Source organism: Crinia signifera, chromosome 19 (assembly GCF_055691185.1).
Source record: "Crinia signifera chromosome 19, ASM5569118v1, whole genome shotgun sequence".
Lineage (NCBI taxonomy): Eukaryota > Metazoa > Chordata > Amphibia > Anura > Myobatrachidae > Crinia > Crinia signifera.
In genome coordinates, this window is record NC_139226.1 from 138202479 (window position 1) to 138216750 (window position 14272).

Genomic DNA, 14272 nt, shown 5'->3' on the forward strand with positions numbered 1-14272 from the left:
TTATGGCAGAGGAGGGTTAGGGATAGGTATTTGGGGGAGGATTATGGTTAAGCTCTGGGAGAAGATGAATGTTGACGTGATCAATGTCTATGTGCCAAGCATGTTGACATTACAATCATATTGACAGAATATACCACACCCATATCACCTGGACTATCTGATACACTGATCCCTCCAGGATGTGAACGTATTCCTACTTCATCCGTTCTCCTCCCACATGGAACGCTATTACTGCAGGGTGGCTGATTGCACAAGTCCTCCCTATCCCAGGAACTTACATTGGGCAGCTGGCGTATTGTTATTACTGTTCTACTGATCGATTAATGATATCGGATATCCAGTATAATAAATAGTATTTTTCACAATTACCTCTTTCCAATGACTTCCACAGTCAGAGACAGAAAGCCAGTTCCTACAGTCGTTTGCCATGAATGGGGATGAGCAGCAGTCGCCCACTAGGTTGGACTGTATAAAGGGATGGGGATATTACATATTGCTGTAATAACACCAGGATTCCGAAGCAATGGCATGGGAAGGATAGGGGTCAGTAGGTAAAGAGACCGGTCATCCTGCAGAAAGCCTCCAATGATAGAAAACCCCCGTCCCTAATAAAGTGGTGACCGTATAGGTGCATGGTGTATTCCTATGAATATTGTATGACCCCCGGAAACAGCTGCCTGTCTGTCGGAGATGGGTAGACGGTAAATAACGTTGTACGCTCCGGGATACTGAATGCCAGCAGCATATTCATTCATTACTGCTCTCCTACATTAATATATTCTGAAGGGTTCTGTCACCGTACCTTTATCAGGGCACCTCCGCCTCTGGACCTGCGGAGCTCTCAGGGCAACAGAATACACGTGGAGAGTCAGTAACGCCACGCATTTCACTCACTTGTATCTTGGGGTACAGGATGTAAAAGAGGAGCAATGGGAAAACCAATGTATAATGACAGTGCAGGAGTCACTAATATACCTCTGAGGTTGGTCTGTCTGTTCTCAATAACCTACAAAAGCTTTGGTGGGACGATAGGGACTCTGCCCGTCAGTGTTTGGTAGGGGTGAATGAGGAATTTAGGGTGAACATCACTGTCTGCTGAAGAAACCCAGGTGCTGCGAAACGTGTTGTTACACAAATGGCGGGTTCTTAGCTTTAGTTTCTGCCCTGGTTTTAGGACATTTCCACATATTTTTGTTGTATGAAACGTTGCTTTAAATTTACGGTACTTGTTTCCTAGCAGGGCGCCCGTCGGGTGCCATCGCATACCTTAACGTAAGGTATGCGATGGCACCCGACCGACCTGATTTCGGGCTTTTTAAGAGCTTTCCCGACAATGTAAAAATCGGGTCCATTGCATTATAATGGCATGCGATGCGACCGATCTGATTTAACATTGTATGTAATGTTAAATGGCCGTTTAAAATCGGGTCCATCGCATGCCATTATAATGACATGCGATGCTACCAATGCGATGGACCCGATTTTACATAGGAACCAATGTTAAATACCCGATTTTTTATTGTATAGCCACTCAGATGGGTAATTTGTATGTCAAATGCCCCCCCATTGTTAACGCCACCCCACGATGAACGCCAACCCGAAGCGTGGCGAGTGCAGCGAGCCCGGGAGGGGTGGCGGTATGCATCCTACCTATGCAGGAGACTGTGTCTCCTCCTGCATAGGTAGGATACGACTGTGTCTCCTGCATAGGTAGGATACGACTGTGTCTCCTGCAAAGGTAGGATACAACTGTGTCTCCTGCATAGGTAGGATACAACTGTGTCTCCTGCATAGGTAGGATACAACTGTGTCTCCTGCATAGGTAGGATACAACTGTGTCTCCTGCATAGGTAGGATACGACTGTGTCTCCTGCATAGGTAGGATACGACTGTGTCTCCTGCATAGGTAGGATACGACTGTGTCTCCTGCATAGGTAGGATACAACTGTGTCTCCTGCATAGGTAGGATACGACTGTGTCTCCTGCATAGGTAGGATACGACTGTGTCTCCTGCAAAGGTAGGATACAACTGTGTCTCCTGCAAAGGTAGGATACAACTGTGTCTCCTGCATAGGTAGGATACAACTGTGTCTCCTGCATAGGTAGGATACAACTGTGTCTCCTGCATAGGTAGGATACAACTGTGTCTCCTGCATAGGTAGGATACGACTGTGTCTCCTGCATAGGTAGGATACGACTGTGTCTCCTGCATAGGTAGGATACGACTGTGTCTCCTGCATAGGTAGGATACGACTGTGTCTCCTGCATAGGTAGGATATCTCCTTCCTCGGCTTCTCTGCTTATCTCAGACCCTTCCAATATACATCCCCAAAGCTGCAGCAAGCATGTAAGATCAGACATGATCATTATGGCACCGTTATACAGGATGTGGCAAGTAATGACCTGTACATGGCAATATTACATTGTGACCCAGTCGCCCCCAGTACTCACCAGCTGCTCTCTCGGAACCCTCTTTTCATTAGCCAGCAAGGGACCACTCTGTAGAAGAGAAATGAGACACATAAGTGAGGACTGCGTATAGCACATAGGACCTAAGAGGGGTCATTACTAAGCCGGGGACATGGGGCCCATAGCTGCAATAATGACCAGGGATGAACTGGATATTGTGGCTATTACAGAGTCATGGTGCAATGAAAATCATGACTGGGACATAGCTATACCAGGATATACTTTATTTAGGACAGAATGGGAAGAAACGGAGGAGGGGTTGCAATATATGTGAAGAAAAGCACTACCTTAATACAAAGTATTGAAGAAAAAAACTGAGGCCCTTTGGGTGACCATAGAAACAGGGGAGAAGGTGATTCTTCATATAGGGGTGATCTACAGACCACCAGGTCAGGAAGAGGAACTTGACAAGAGCCTATTGCAGGACATCACCAAAATGGCATTAAAAGGAGAAGTGATAATCATGGAAGACTTTAATCTACCTGATGTAAACTGGGAGCTGCCTTTTGCAAGTTCCACCAGAAGTAGGGACATTCTGAATTCCTTGCAAGGAGCATCCCTCCAGCAATTGGTGAGGGAGCCCACTCATAAGGACGCAATATTAGACTTACTACTTACAAATGGTGACACAATATCTGATGTAAATGTTGGTGAAAACTTGGGATCCAGTGACCATCAAGCAGTATGGTTCAGAATAAAGACAGAGACCGACTCATCACACAAACAAAACAAAGGTGTTAAGAGATGGGAAACTTTGTAAGGGATTCCTTGGCAGAGTGGAGGAACTTAGAAGGAGTGCAGGAGAAGTGGGGAAAATGTAAAAGTGCAATTCTAAAAGCAACAGAACTTTGTGTCAAGAGTTAGGAAAAGGAAGCCATTGTGGTTTGCCAAAGAAGTAGCAAGTATTGTGAAAGCAAAAAAGTTGGCCTTAAGGAATATAAGCAGACGCAGAGTAATGACGACAAAGATGTGTATCTTGTTAGACAGAAGGAGGCTAAGAAGGTAATCAGATGTGCAAAAGCACAGGCTGAGGGGAAAATTGCACATGGATTAATAAGACTAAAGACAGAGACAATGTAATAGCAGATCATATAAATAATTATTCACTGCTGAAAGAGAGGGGAAGGGGACACAGTTAAGTTGCAAGTATAGTCAGAAAAATGAGGGGGAAACAATTACATTTACAGAGGAGATAGTCCTAACAGATCTCTCAAAACTGAAAGTGGATAAATCAATGGGGCCAGATGGGATACATCCAAGGATAATCAAAGAGCTTAAAGAAGAGCTGGTAAAACCATTAACAGAATTATTCAACAAGTCACTAGATACTGGAGTAATCCCAGAGGACTGGAAAACAGCGAATGTAGTCCCACTGCACAAAAGTGGAAACAAGGAAGAGGTAAGTAACTACTGATCAGTGAGCCTTACATCAGTAGTAGGGAAATTGATGGAAGCAATCTTAAAACAAAGAGTTGTAGCATATCTAAAAACCAGCAACTTACAGGATCCAAAACAGCATGGGTTTACTGGGGGGAAATCATGTCAAACAAATCTTATTGACTTTTTGACTGGGTGACTAAAGTAATAGATCAAGGTGGGGCTGTAGATGTAGCTTATCTAGACTTTAGGAAGACTTTTGACACTGTCCCACATCGCAGACTGTTAAACTTGAAAGCTTGGGATTGGATTATAAAATGGTTGAATGGATAAGATCTTGGTTGCAGGACAGAAAACAGAGTTGGCAAAAAAGGAAAAAAATAGGACTGTCCCCTAGGGGTCAGAACTTGGGGGCGCAATGTCACGTGTTGCTTAACCTGCAGCTGTTCAGTGGACGGGATAGTTGGTCCCGTATGGAAGACACTAAGAGTGGCAAAACGCGTCAGGAAGCTACCGGGGAACCCCCCCTCTTTCATTTGCCATCAAAACCTCTGGATTGTAGCCCGAACCATCCTCTGGATTTACAATTCTTACACCCTGGGACGTTGTTTCCTCGTGCTTCAAACCTGAAGGATAACATCCGGTAATTCACCGTCCATCGTCCATCCTTCTGGGAGCATCCGAGCATCTTGCCACCCTTCCACTGTCGGTAATTTGTGCCATCTTGGGCCGACCCGTGGACACTCGGACGAGGACATCCCTTTATACATCAAGGGTGGTAAATATGACACCAACAGATCTGTCCAGGGGAATATAGGAACGGACTCTCCAGCATTCTTTTCCACTGTAGGGGGACCCCCTCATTATTCACTCATCCGCTATCAAGTGTGCAAAATATTTCAACCCCTCTTTTTAAACCTATGCATTTTTATTAATTGTTGTTTATTACTTTTCATGCATTGTCTTAAATAAATTTGTCATATCGATTCTCATCACTAGTGCGCTGTTCATCCTTTTTTCTTACTCCACAGAAAAAAGAGTTGTAGTCAATGAAATGCAGTCACACGAGGAAAAGGTTACAAGTGGAGTACCTCAGGGATCTGTACTTGGACCGGTGCTTTTTAATATCTTTATTGGCGATATTGCAAATGGAAATGAGGGTAAAATGTTTATTTTTTGCAGATGACACAAAGGTATGCAACAGGGTAGACACACCAGGAGGGGTAAAACAAATGAATGATGATCTATCTAGGAAGGTTAGAGGAATGGTCAAAGGCATGGCAACTACATTTTAATGCCAAAAAAAAAAAAAAATCATGCACTTGGGTCTCAAAAATGCAAAGACTAAATATACTATATAGTGTTCATATTAGCACCCACTATCTTTGAAAACTCCTGCAGTTCCTGTTCCCTGCCTGGGGTGTCGCTGTCTGCTGTGGTGTTTCTAGCACATATCAGTGCAGACAGCGACACCCGAGGCAGGGAAGAGTAACTGCATGGGTTTTCAAAGATAGCGGGTGCTAGAATGAACATTAGTATAAATGGCACTATAATGGAAAGTACAGAGGAAGAGAGGGATCTAGGTGTCACTATTTCAGGGGACTTAAAGGCAGGTAGGCAATGTAACAAAGCAATGAAGAAGGCAAGTCAGATGTTTGGTTGCATAGGGAGAGGTATCAGCAGTAGAAAGAAAGAATTGGTACGACCTCACCTAGAGTATTGTGTTCAGTTCTGGAGGCCATATCTCCAGAAGGATATAAATACATTAGAGACTGTACAAAGAAGGGCAACTAGAATGGTGCATGGCCTACATCACAAAACATACCAGGAAAGACTAAAGGATCTTAATATGTATAGTTTGGAGCAGAGAAGGGAAAGAGGGGACATGATATAAACTTTCATATAGATCAGAGGTTATAACAAGGTGCAGGTGGGAGACATTCTTCACAGGAAGAGGAGCAGCAGAACACGAGGACATGCACTGACACTGGGGGAGGAAGGTGCAGGTGGGAGACATTCTTCACAGGAAGAGGAGCAACAGAACACGAGGACATGCACTGACACTAGAGGGAGGAAGATACAGGTGGGAGACATTCTTTACAGGAAGAGGAGCAGCAGAACACGAGGACATGCACTGACACTAGAGGGAGGAAGGTACAGGTGGGAGACATTAGTCACAGGAAGAGGAGCAGCAGAACACGAGGACATGCACTGACACTGGGGGAGGAAGGTACAGGTGGGAGACATTAGTCACAGGAAGAGGAGCAGCAGAACACGAGGACATGCACTGACACTAGAGGGAGGAAGATTCAGGGGAAATCTGAGGGAACAATGACATCACAGAAAGAGTAGTAGATAAGTGGAATAGCCTCCCATCAGAGGTGGTAGAGGCTAATACAGTAGTACAATGTAAACATGCTTGGGATAGGCATATTGATATCCTCAAAAAGAAATAAGGATCAAATATGGTTTGAGGTAACATGTTTAATAAAGGGGCAGACTAGATGGGCCAAGTGGTTCTTATCTGCCGTCAAATTCTATGTATGACATGGTACCATGAGTGTATGTGCAGACACGCTGCACTGTCCTAGACAGTAATGTAACTATGGGATGAGACTGGGACGCACAGATACAAGTGACCATCTCGGGAACAGTCACAGCTTATGGTCACAGCGAGGACAGGGTGGCTACATCTCCCCGGAGGATGATGAACGAGCGAGATGTGACCCAAATGCCCTGATAATTACCCTTTCAACTGTATCATCAACAAAGCATTAACTCTACATCTTGTGAATGGTATTCTGCATATAACTGCCTCTAAGTATATTTATATATTCTATTTAACCTTGCTAGACATTGCCATAAAACAAGGCAGAATAGTATACTAAAGAGAAAGTAAACAGGACATTAAATACTTCTAGAACAGGATCATTCCCTCTTTGGGGGGAAGCAATGCTTCATAATACAACAGGATGAGCTTACGGAGGGTGACATCACTGAGAATGCAGCCCGTCACCGGGTGATATCACTCCGCCAGCCAACCACAGATCTCTGATGCAGGAACAGGGTGGATACTTGTCCCAGAGTAACCTGAGGGGGGTTAGCTCAATACTCCTTGGCATTCCCTTTCACCATTAGTAACTATGGGTTACTGACTCCTCCCATGGCGTGGTGGGCGGGTAAGTCACTGTCACAACCAGGATCCTTCCCCAGCACTTGTACCGGCTCCTTCCACACAGCTTTGTATAGTACAAGGTCACAATAATAAGACCCAACAAATAAATACAGCATTTCACAGTAATTGGTCAAGTGCATTTGTTATATCTATGACCCAAACACAAGCTGATGCAGCACATATATGTTATTTCCTGAACACCTTTTAACAAAACTTCACAATACAGGGATCCCCCCAGTACACCGCATCTATCCCCTTACCACTGCCACAACAGAAGCATGGTCAGCGAACACTCCCTTCTGATAGGACCAGGATTATTACCAGATCAGCTCCTGTCACAGAAAACCACACAGTCCAACACTGAGAAACACGCTTCCACAATACAGGGATCTCCCCAGCACACCGCATCTATCCCCTTACCACTGCCACAACAGAAGTATGGTCAGCTAACACTTCCCTCTGCTAGGACCAGGATCATTACCAGATCAGCTCCTGTCACAGAAAACCACACAGTCCAACACTGAGAAACACGCCTCCACAATACAGGGATCCCCCCTGTACACCGCATCTATCCCCTTACCACTGCCACAACAGAAGCATGGTCAGCGAACACTCCCTTCTGATAGGACCAGGATTATTACCAGATCAGCTCCTGTCACAGAAAACCACACAGTCCAACACTGAGAAACACGCCTCCACAATACAGGGATCCCCCCAGTACACCGCATCTATCCCCTTACCACTGCCACAACAGAAGCATGGTCAGCGAACACTCCCTTCTGCTAGGACCAGGATCATTACCAGATCAGCTCCTGTCACAGAAAACCACACAGTCCAACACTGAGAAACACGCTTCCACAATACAGGGATCTCCCCCAGCACACCGCATCTATCCCCTTACACTGCCACAACAGAAGCATGGTCAGCTAACACTTCCCTCTGCTAGGACCAGGATCATTACCAGATCAGCTCATGTCACAGAAAACCACACAGTCCAACACTGAAAAACACGCCTCCACAATACAGGGATCCCCCCTGTACACCGCATCTATCCCCTTACCACTGCCACAACAGAAGCATGGTCAGCGAACTCTCCCTTCTGATAGGACCAGGATCATTACCAGATCAGCTCCTGTCACAGAAAACCACACAGTCCAACACTGAAAAACACGCCTCCACAATACAGGGATCCCCCCTGTACACCGCATCTATCCCCTTACCACTGCCACAACAGAAGCATGGTCAGCGAACACTCCCTTCTGCTAGGACCAGGATCATTACCAGATCAGCTCCTGTCACAGAAAACCACACAGTCCAACACTGAAAAACACGCCTCCACAATACAGGGATCCCCCCTGTACACCGCATCTATCCCCTTACCACTGCCACAACAGAAGCATGGTCAGCGAACACTCCCTTCTGCTAGGACCAGGATCATTACCAGATCAGCTCCTGTCACAGAAAACCACACAGTCCAACACTGAGAAACACGCTTCCACAATACAGGGATCCCCCCCCCCAGCACACCGCATCTATCCCCTTACCACTGCCACAACAGAAGCATGGTCAGCGAACACTCCCTTCTGCTAGGACCAGGATCATTACCAGATCAGCTCCTGTCACAGAAAACCACACAGTCCAACACTGAGAAACACGCTTCCACAATACAGGGATCTCCCCCAGCACACCGCATCTATCCCCTTACACTGCCACAACAGAAGCATGGTCAGCTAACACTTCCCTCTGCTAGGACCAGGATCATTACCAGATCAGCTCATGTCACAGAAAACCACACAGTCCAACACTGAAAAACACGCCTCCACAATACAGGGATCCCCCCTGTACACCGCATCTATCCCCTTACCACTGCCACAACAGAAGCATGGTCAGCGAACACTCCCTTCTGATAGGACCAGGATCATTACCAGATCAGCTCCTGTCACAGAAAACCACACAGTCCAACACTGAAAAACACGCCTCCACAATACAGGGATCCCCCCTGTACACCGCATCTATCCCCTTACCACTGCCACAACAGAAGCATGGTCAGCGAACACTCCCTTCTGCTAGGACCAGGATCATTACCAGATCAGCTCCTGTCACAGAAAACCACACAGTCCAACACTGAAAAACACGCCTCCACAATACAGGGATCCCCCCTGTACACCGCATCTATCCCCTTACCACTGTCACAACAGAAGCATGGTCAGCGAACACTCCCTTCTGCTAGGACCAGGATCATTACCAGATCAGCTCCTGTCACAGAAAACCACACAGTCCAACACTGAGAAACACGCTTCCACAATACAGGGATCCCCCCCCAGCACACCGCATCTATCCCCTTACCACTGCCACAACAGAAGCATGGTCAGCTAACACTTCCCTCTGCTAGGACCAGGATCATTACCAGATCAGCTCATGTCACAGAAAACCACACAGTCCAACACTGAAAAACACGCTACCACAATACAGGGATCCCCCCTGTACAACGCATCTATCCCCTTACCACTGCCCCAACAGAAGCATTACAGCTAGCTAGGCAACCTGCTGCACTCCAGCTGCTGTGGAACTACAATGCCCTGCATGCCCACACACCCCCTCAGGTGTCACATGTCCTGATACTACTATACATCATTATCAGTCAGTGCTAGAACAGCATAATCTGCACACGGAGAGCAGCATGTTAGAGGGCAAAGGGCACAACAGGAGGTGTGCATAAGATAGCATGGGAAAGGACAGAGGAAGAGTGTATGAGGGTTCAAATATGAGGAGGCACAGACAGACACTGTATAGGGGGCAGGAGAGGGAGGAGGGGACACAGGCAGAAACTGTATACGGGGCAGGACAGCGAGGAGGGGACACAGGCAGAAACTGTATATGGGGCAGGACAGCGAGGAGGGGACACAGGCAGAAACTGTATATGGGGCAGGACAGCGAGGAGGGGACACAGGCAGAAACTGTATACGGGGCAGGACAGCGAGGAGGGGACACAGGCAGAAACTGTATAGGGGTCAGGACAGTGAGGAGAGGACACAGGCAGAAACTGTATACGGGGCAGGGCAGCGAGGAGGGGACACAGACAGACACTGTATAGGGGGCAGGAGAGGGAGGAGGGGACACAGGCAGAAACTGTATAGGGTGCAGGACAGTGAGGAGGCAGCACAGGTAGAAACTGTATACGGGGCAGGACAGCGAGGAGGGGACACAGGCAGAAACTGTATACGGGGCAGGACAGCGAGGAGGGGACGCAGGCAGACTGACACTGTATAGGGGACAGGACAGCGAGGAGGGGACACAGGCAGAAACTGTATACGGGGCAGGACAGCGAGGAGGGGACACAGACAGACACTGTATAGGGGGAAGGACAGCGAGGAGGGGATACAGGCAGAAACTGTATAGGGAGCAGGACAGCAAGGAGGGGACACAGGCAGAAACTGTATAGGGGGCAGGATAGTGAGGAGGCAGCACAGGCAGAAACTGTATAGGGGGCAGGACAGTGAGGAGGGGGCACAGGCAGACACTGTGTAGGGGGCAGGACAGTGAGGAGGGGGCACAGGCACAGAATAGGGGGCAGGACAGTGAGGAGGAGGCACTGTATAGTGAGAAGGGAGCACAGGGAGGCACTGTATAGTGAGGAGGGGGCACAGGAAGGCACTGTATAGGAGTAGTATAGAGAGGAGGGGGCATAGGGAGGCAGTGTATGGTAGTATAGTGGGGAGGAGGCAATGTATAGTGAGGAGGGGGCACAAGGAGGCACTGTATAGCAGTGTAGTGGGGGGGCACAGGGATGCACTCTATTAGAGTAGTATAGTAAGGAGGGGGCACAGGGAGGCACTGTATAGAAAATTGACAGCAGATAAGAACAACTTGGCATACCTAGTCTGCCCCTTTTTTAAACATGTTACCTCAAACCATATTTGATCCTTATTTTTTGTAAGGATATCAATATGCTTATCCCAAGCATGATTGAATTGCTGTACTGTATTTGCCTCTACACCCTCTGATGGGAGGCTATTCCACTTATCTACTACCCTTTCTGTGAAGTAATTCTTCCTCAGATTTCCCCTGAATCTTCCTCCCCCTAGTGTCAGTGCATGTCCTCGTGTTCTGCTGCTCCTCTTCCGGTGAAGAATGTCTCCCACCTGTACCTTCCTCCCCCCAGTGTCAGTGCATGTCCTCGTGTTCTGTTGCTCCTCTTCCTGTGAAGAATGTCTCCCACCTGCACCTTGTTATAACCCTTGATATATGTGAAAGTTTCTATCATGTCCCCCCTTTCCCTTCTCTGATCTAAACTATACATATTAAGATCTTTTAATCTTTCCAGGTAAGTTTTGTGATGTAGGCCATGCACCATTTTAGTTTCCCTTCTTTGTACAGTCTCTAATGTATTTATATCCTTCTGGAGATGTGGCCTCCAGAACTGGAAACAGTACTCCGTACTTATGTATTATCTGGGCTCCCATGCACCCCATTTTTTCATACCCCTACTATCCAACTACGAATGGAGTTGATTTTATATAGTGTGGCGAGCGCAGCGAGCCACCATGCCCGAAGCGTGGCGAGCGGACGCGGTCTCATAAGAAAAGCGGGAGCCCAGATATTACATAAGTAAGTAAGTAAGTAAGTAAGTTTTATTTATATAGCGCACTTTCTCCAACAGGACTCAAGGCGCTTTACAGACAATAAAAATAACAATGCACATACTGCAATACAAAGGGTTATCAGTACAAGGAACAGGCAACAATGGCAGTACAAATGTACATCACACATACAGATATGCACAAGACGCATTCTAATAAGGGACACGGACATGGGGAACATATTTACCGAGCTGTGCAGTACCCAGGCAGCCATTCAGCGGCGCCACATGGTGATTGCACAGCCAGTAACAGTACTGATATATATAAACTAGATGTACTCTAATGAGGAGCACAGACATGGGGACCATATAATTACTGAGCTGTGCAGCACCCAGTCAGCCAATCAGCGGCGCCACATGGTGATTGCACAGCCAGCTAGGTAGCCAGTAACAGTACTGATATATATACTAGATGTACTCTAATGAGGGTCACAGACATGGGGAACATATCATTACTGAGCTGTGCAGCACCCAGGCAGCCAATCAGCGGCGCCACGTGGTGATTGCACCAGCCAGTACTGTACATATAGAACACAAAAGAACAGTACAGGGTACACAGAACTAGTCATAACACAATTAAAGCACAATTCTTAGTACACAATACAGCTGAGATATAAGGAAGTGAATGAGAATAGATGCAGGTATAGATTGTAGATGAGTAAGAGAGCTGTAGTTGAAATACAAGAAGAGTGCAGTGAGAACAGGAGGGAGGAGGGCCCTGCTCTAAGGAGCTTACAATCTAGAGGGAGGGGGAGACAGACAGGTGACATGAGGTGCAGGTAAGGAAACCTGAGGCAAGAAGTGAGCATGGCAGGACACGAGGCAGCAGGTAAAGAGAATGGACAAAGTAGTCCTCTCTCTCCTCCTATCCTCCTCTTCCCCCTCCACCTGCACCCTTGACCCCTAATAGCTTTGCACCGTGGGCCATGCCACAGCACACCCTGCTAGGGGCAGAAAGCATGCAGAGTGAATAGGGAATGCACAGGATTGAGGAACCATGGCTCTGGTACATAGAATGGTTCAGTATGAAGTTCATTGTCCTGGCTGTGCAGACTGTAGGTGATGCTGGGTCAGGTAACACACTGCAGAATGCTGGATTTTCAGTGGATGATGTTGAATTTTATGTCCTTCTGTGTTCCTCCAGTATTTCTTTATGTAGTTGTTCAATGTTTTGTTCAACTGTTTCTTTAACTGTTCAGATGCTACCCTTAGTTAAGAACACCCTTTGCTAAAACAGCCAGCTGCAAAACAGCAAGCTGTCTTGCTTCTAACCCTACAGAAATACTATCCCAAATTAAGAGCCAGGCCAGGCCAGACCATTTGCCCACCTGATTGAAATGCTAATTGTACAAAGATCATAAACTAGCCTGATTAGCCAACCAAGAGGTATGCTAATATTGGCTTACTTAGAACCTTCCAATCTATACATACATCTAACAAAATACAATTATCTATTGATGTTACATACATTTATAGCTAAAACATGCCAACATAAGTACCCAGTACTCTAGATGAGGTCGTACCAATGACCTATACAGTGGAATTATTACTTCTTTCTTTCTATTGCTGATACCTCTCCATATGCAACCAAGCATCTGACTTGCCTTCTTCATTGCTTTGTTACATTGCCTACCTGCCTTGAAGTCCCCTGAAATAGTGACACCTAGATCCCTCTCTTCCTCTGTACTTTCCATTATAGTGCCATTAATACTATATTTAGTCTTTGGATTTTTGAGACCCAAGTGCATGATTTTGCATTTTTTGGCATTAAACTGTAGTTGCAAGGGCTTAATTACCATAGGTGCAAAGGGTGCAGCTGCTATGGGGCCCAGAGCTGAAGGGGGCCCATCTTTTCTGTATAACTAATATGTTTTACATACATTTATCACCATCCGTTGCTAAATAGGGGCCCTTATAAACTTTTGCTATGGGGCCTACAAATATCTAGTTACACCTCTGTGTAGTTACCATGCTCTTGACCATTCCTCTAATCTACCTAGATCATCATTCCTTTGTTTTACCCATCCTGGTGTGTCTACCGTTTTGTATACCTTTGTGTCATCTGCTAAAAGGCACATTTTACCCTCAATTCCATTGGCAATATCACCAATAAAGATATTAAAAAGCACTGATAAGTACAGATCCCTGGGGTACCAAACTTGTAACCTTTCCCTCCTTTGACTGTACTCCGTTTACTACAACTCTTTGTTTTCTGTCCTGCAACCAAGATGTCCATTCAACTATCGTAAAATCCAATCCCAAACTTTGAAGTTTATTTAACAGTCTGATTTGGGACAGTGATATTTGTTTGACATGATCTTCCCCCAGTAAACCCATGCAGTTTCATATCTTGTAAGTTGCTGGTTTTGAAATATTCTACAACTAAAAGTGTTTACATCAATTTCCCTACTACTGGTCGGTAGTTGCTTATCTCTTCCTTGCTTCCACTTTTGTGCAGTGGGAATACATTTTCTGTTTTCCAGTCCTCTGGGATTACTTCAGTAGCTAGTGACTAGTTCAGTGGTAGCCAACCCTAGCCCTCGAGAGCTACCAACAGTTCACATTTTCCAGACAACCTAGCTGCTGCACAGCTGCACTCATTAATCACTGAC

The 14272-nt window shown here is 46.3% G+C and overlaps 1 protein-coding gene across 1 annotated transcript in view; it reads right to left on the reverse strand.

Annotated features, from left to right (window-relative positions):
• The window catches only part of PEX14 (peroxisomal biogenesis factor 14), a 111183-nt gene that overhangs the window by 94433 nt on the left and 2478 nt on the right, over positions 1-14272 (reverse strand). The window contains exon 2 of the mRNA XM_083163488.1: positions 2452-2499. Coding sequence (XP_083019614.1) covers positions 2452-2499 — 48 coding nt within the window. The remainder of the gene's footprint in view (positions 1-2451; positions 2500-14272) is intronic.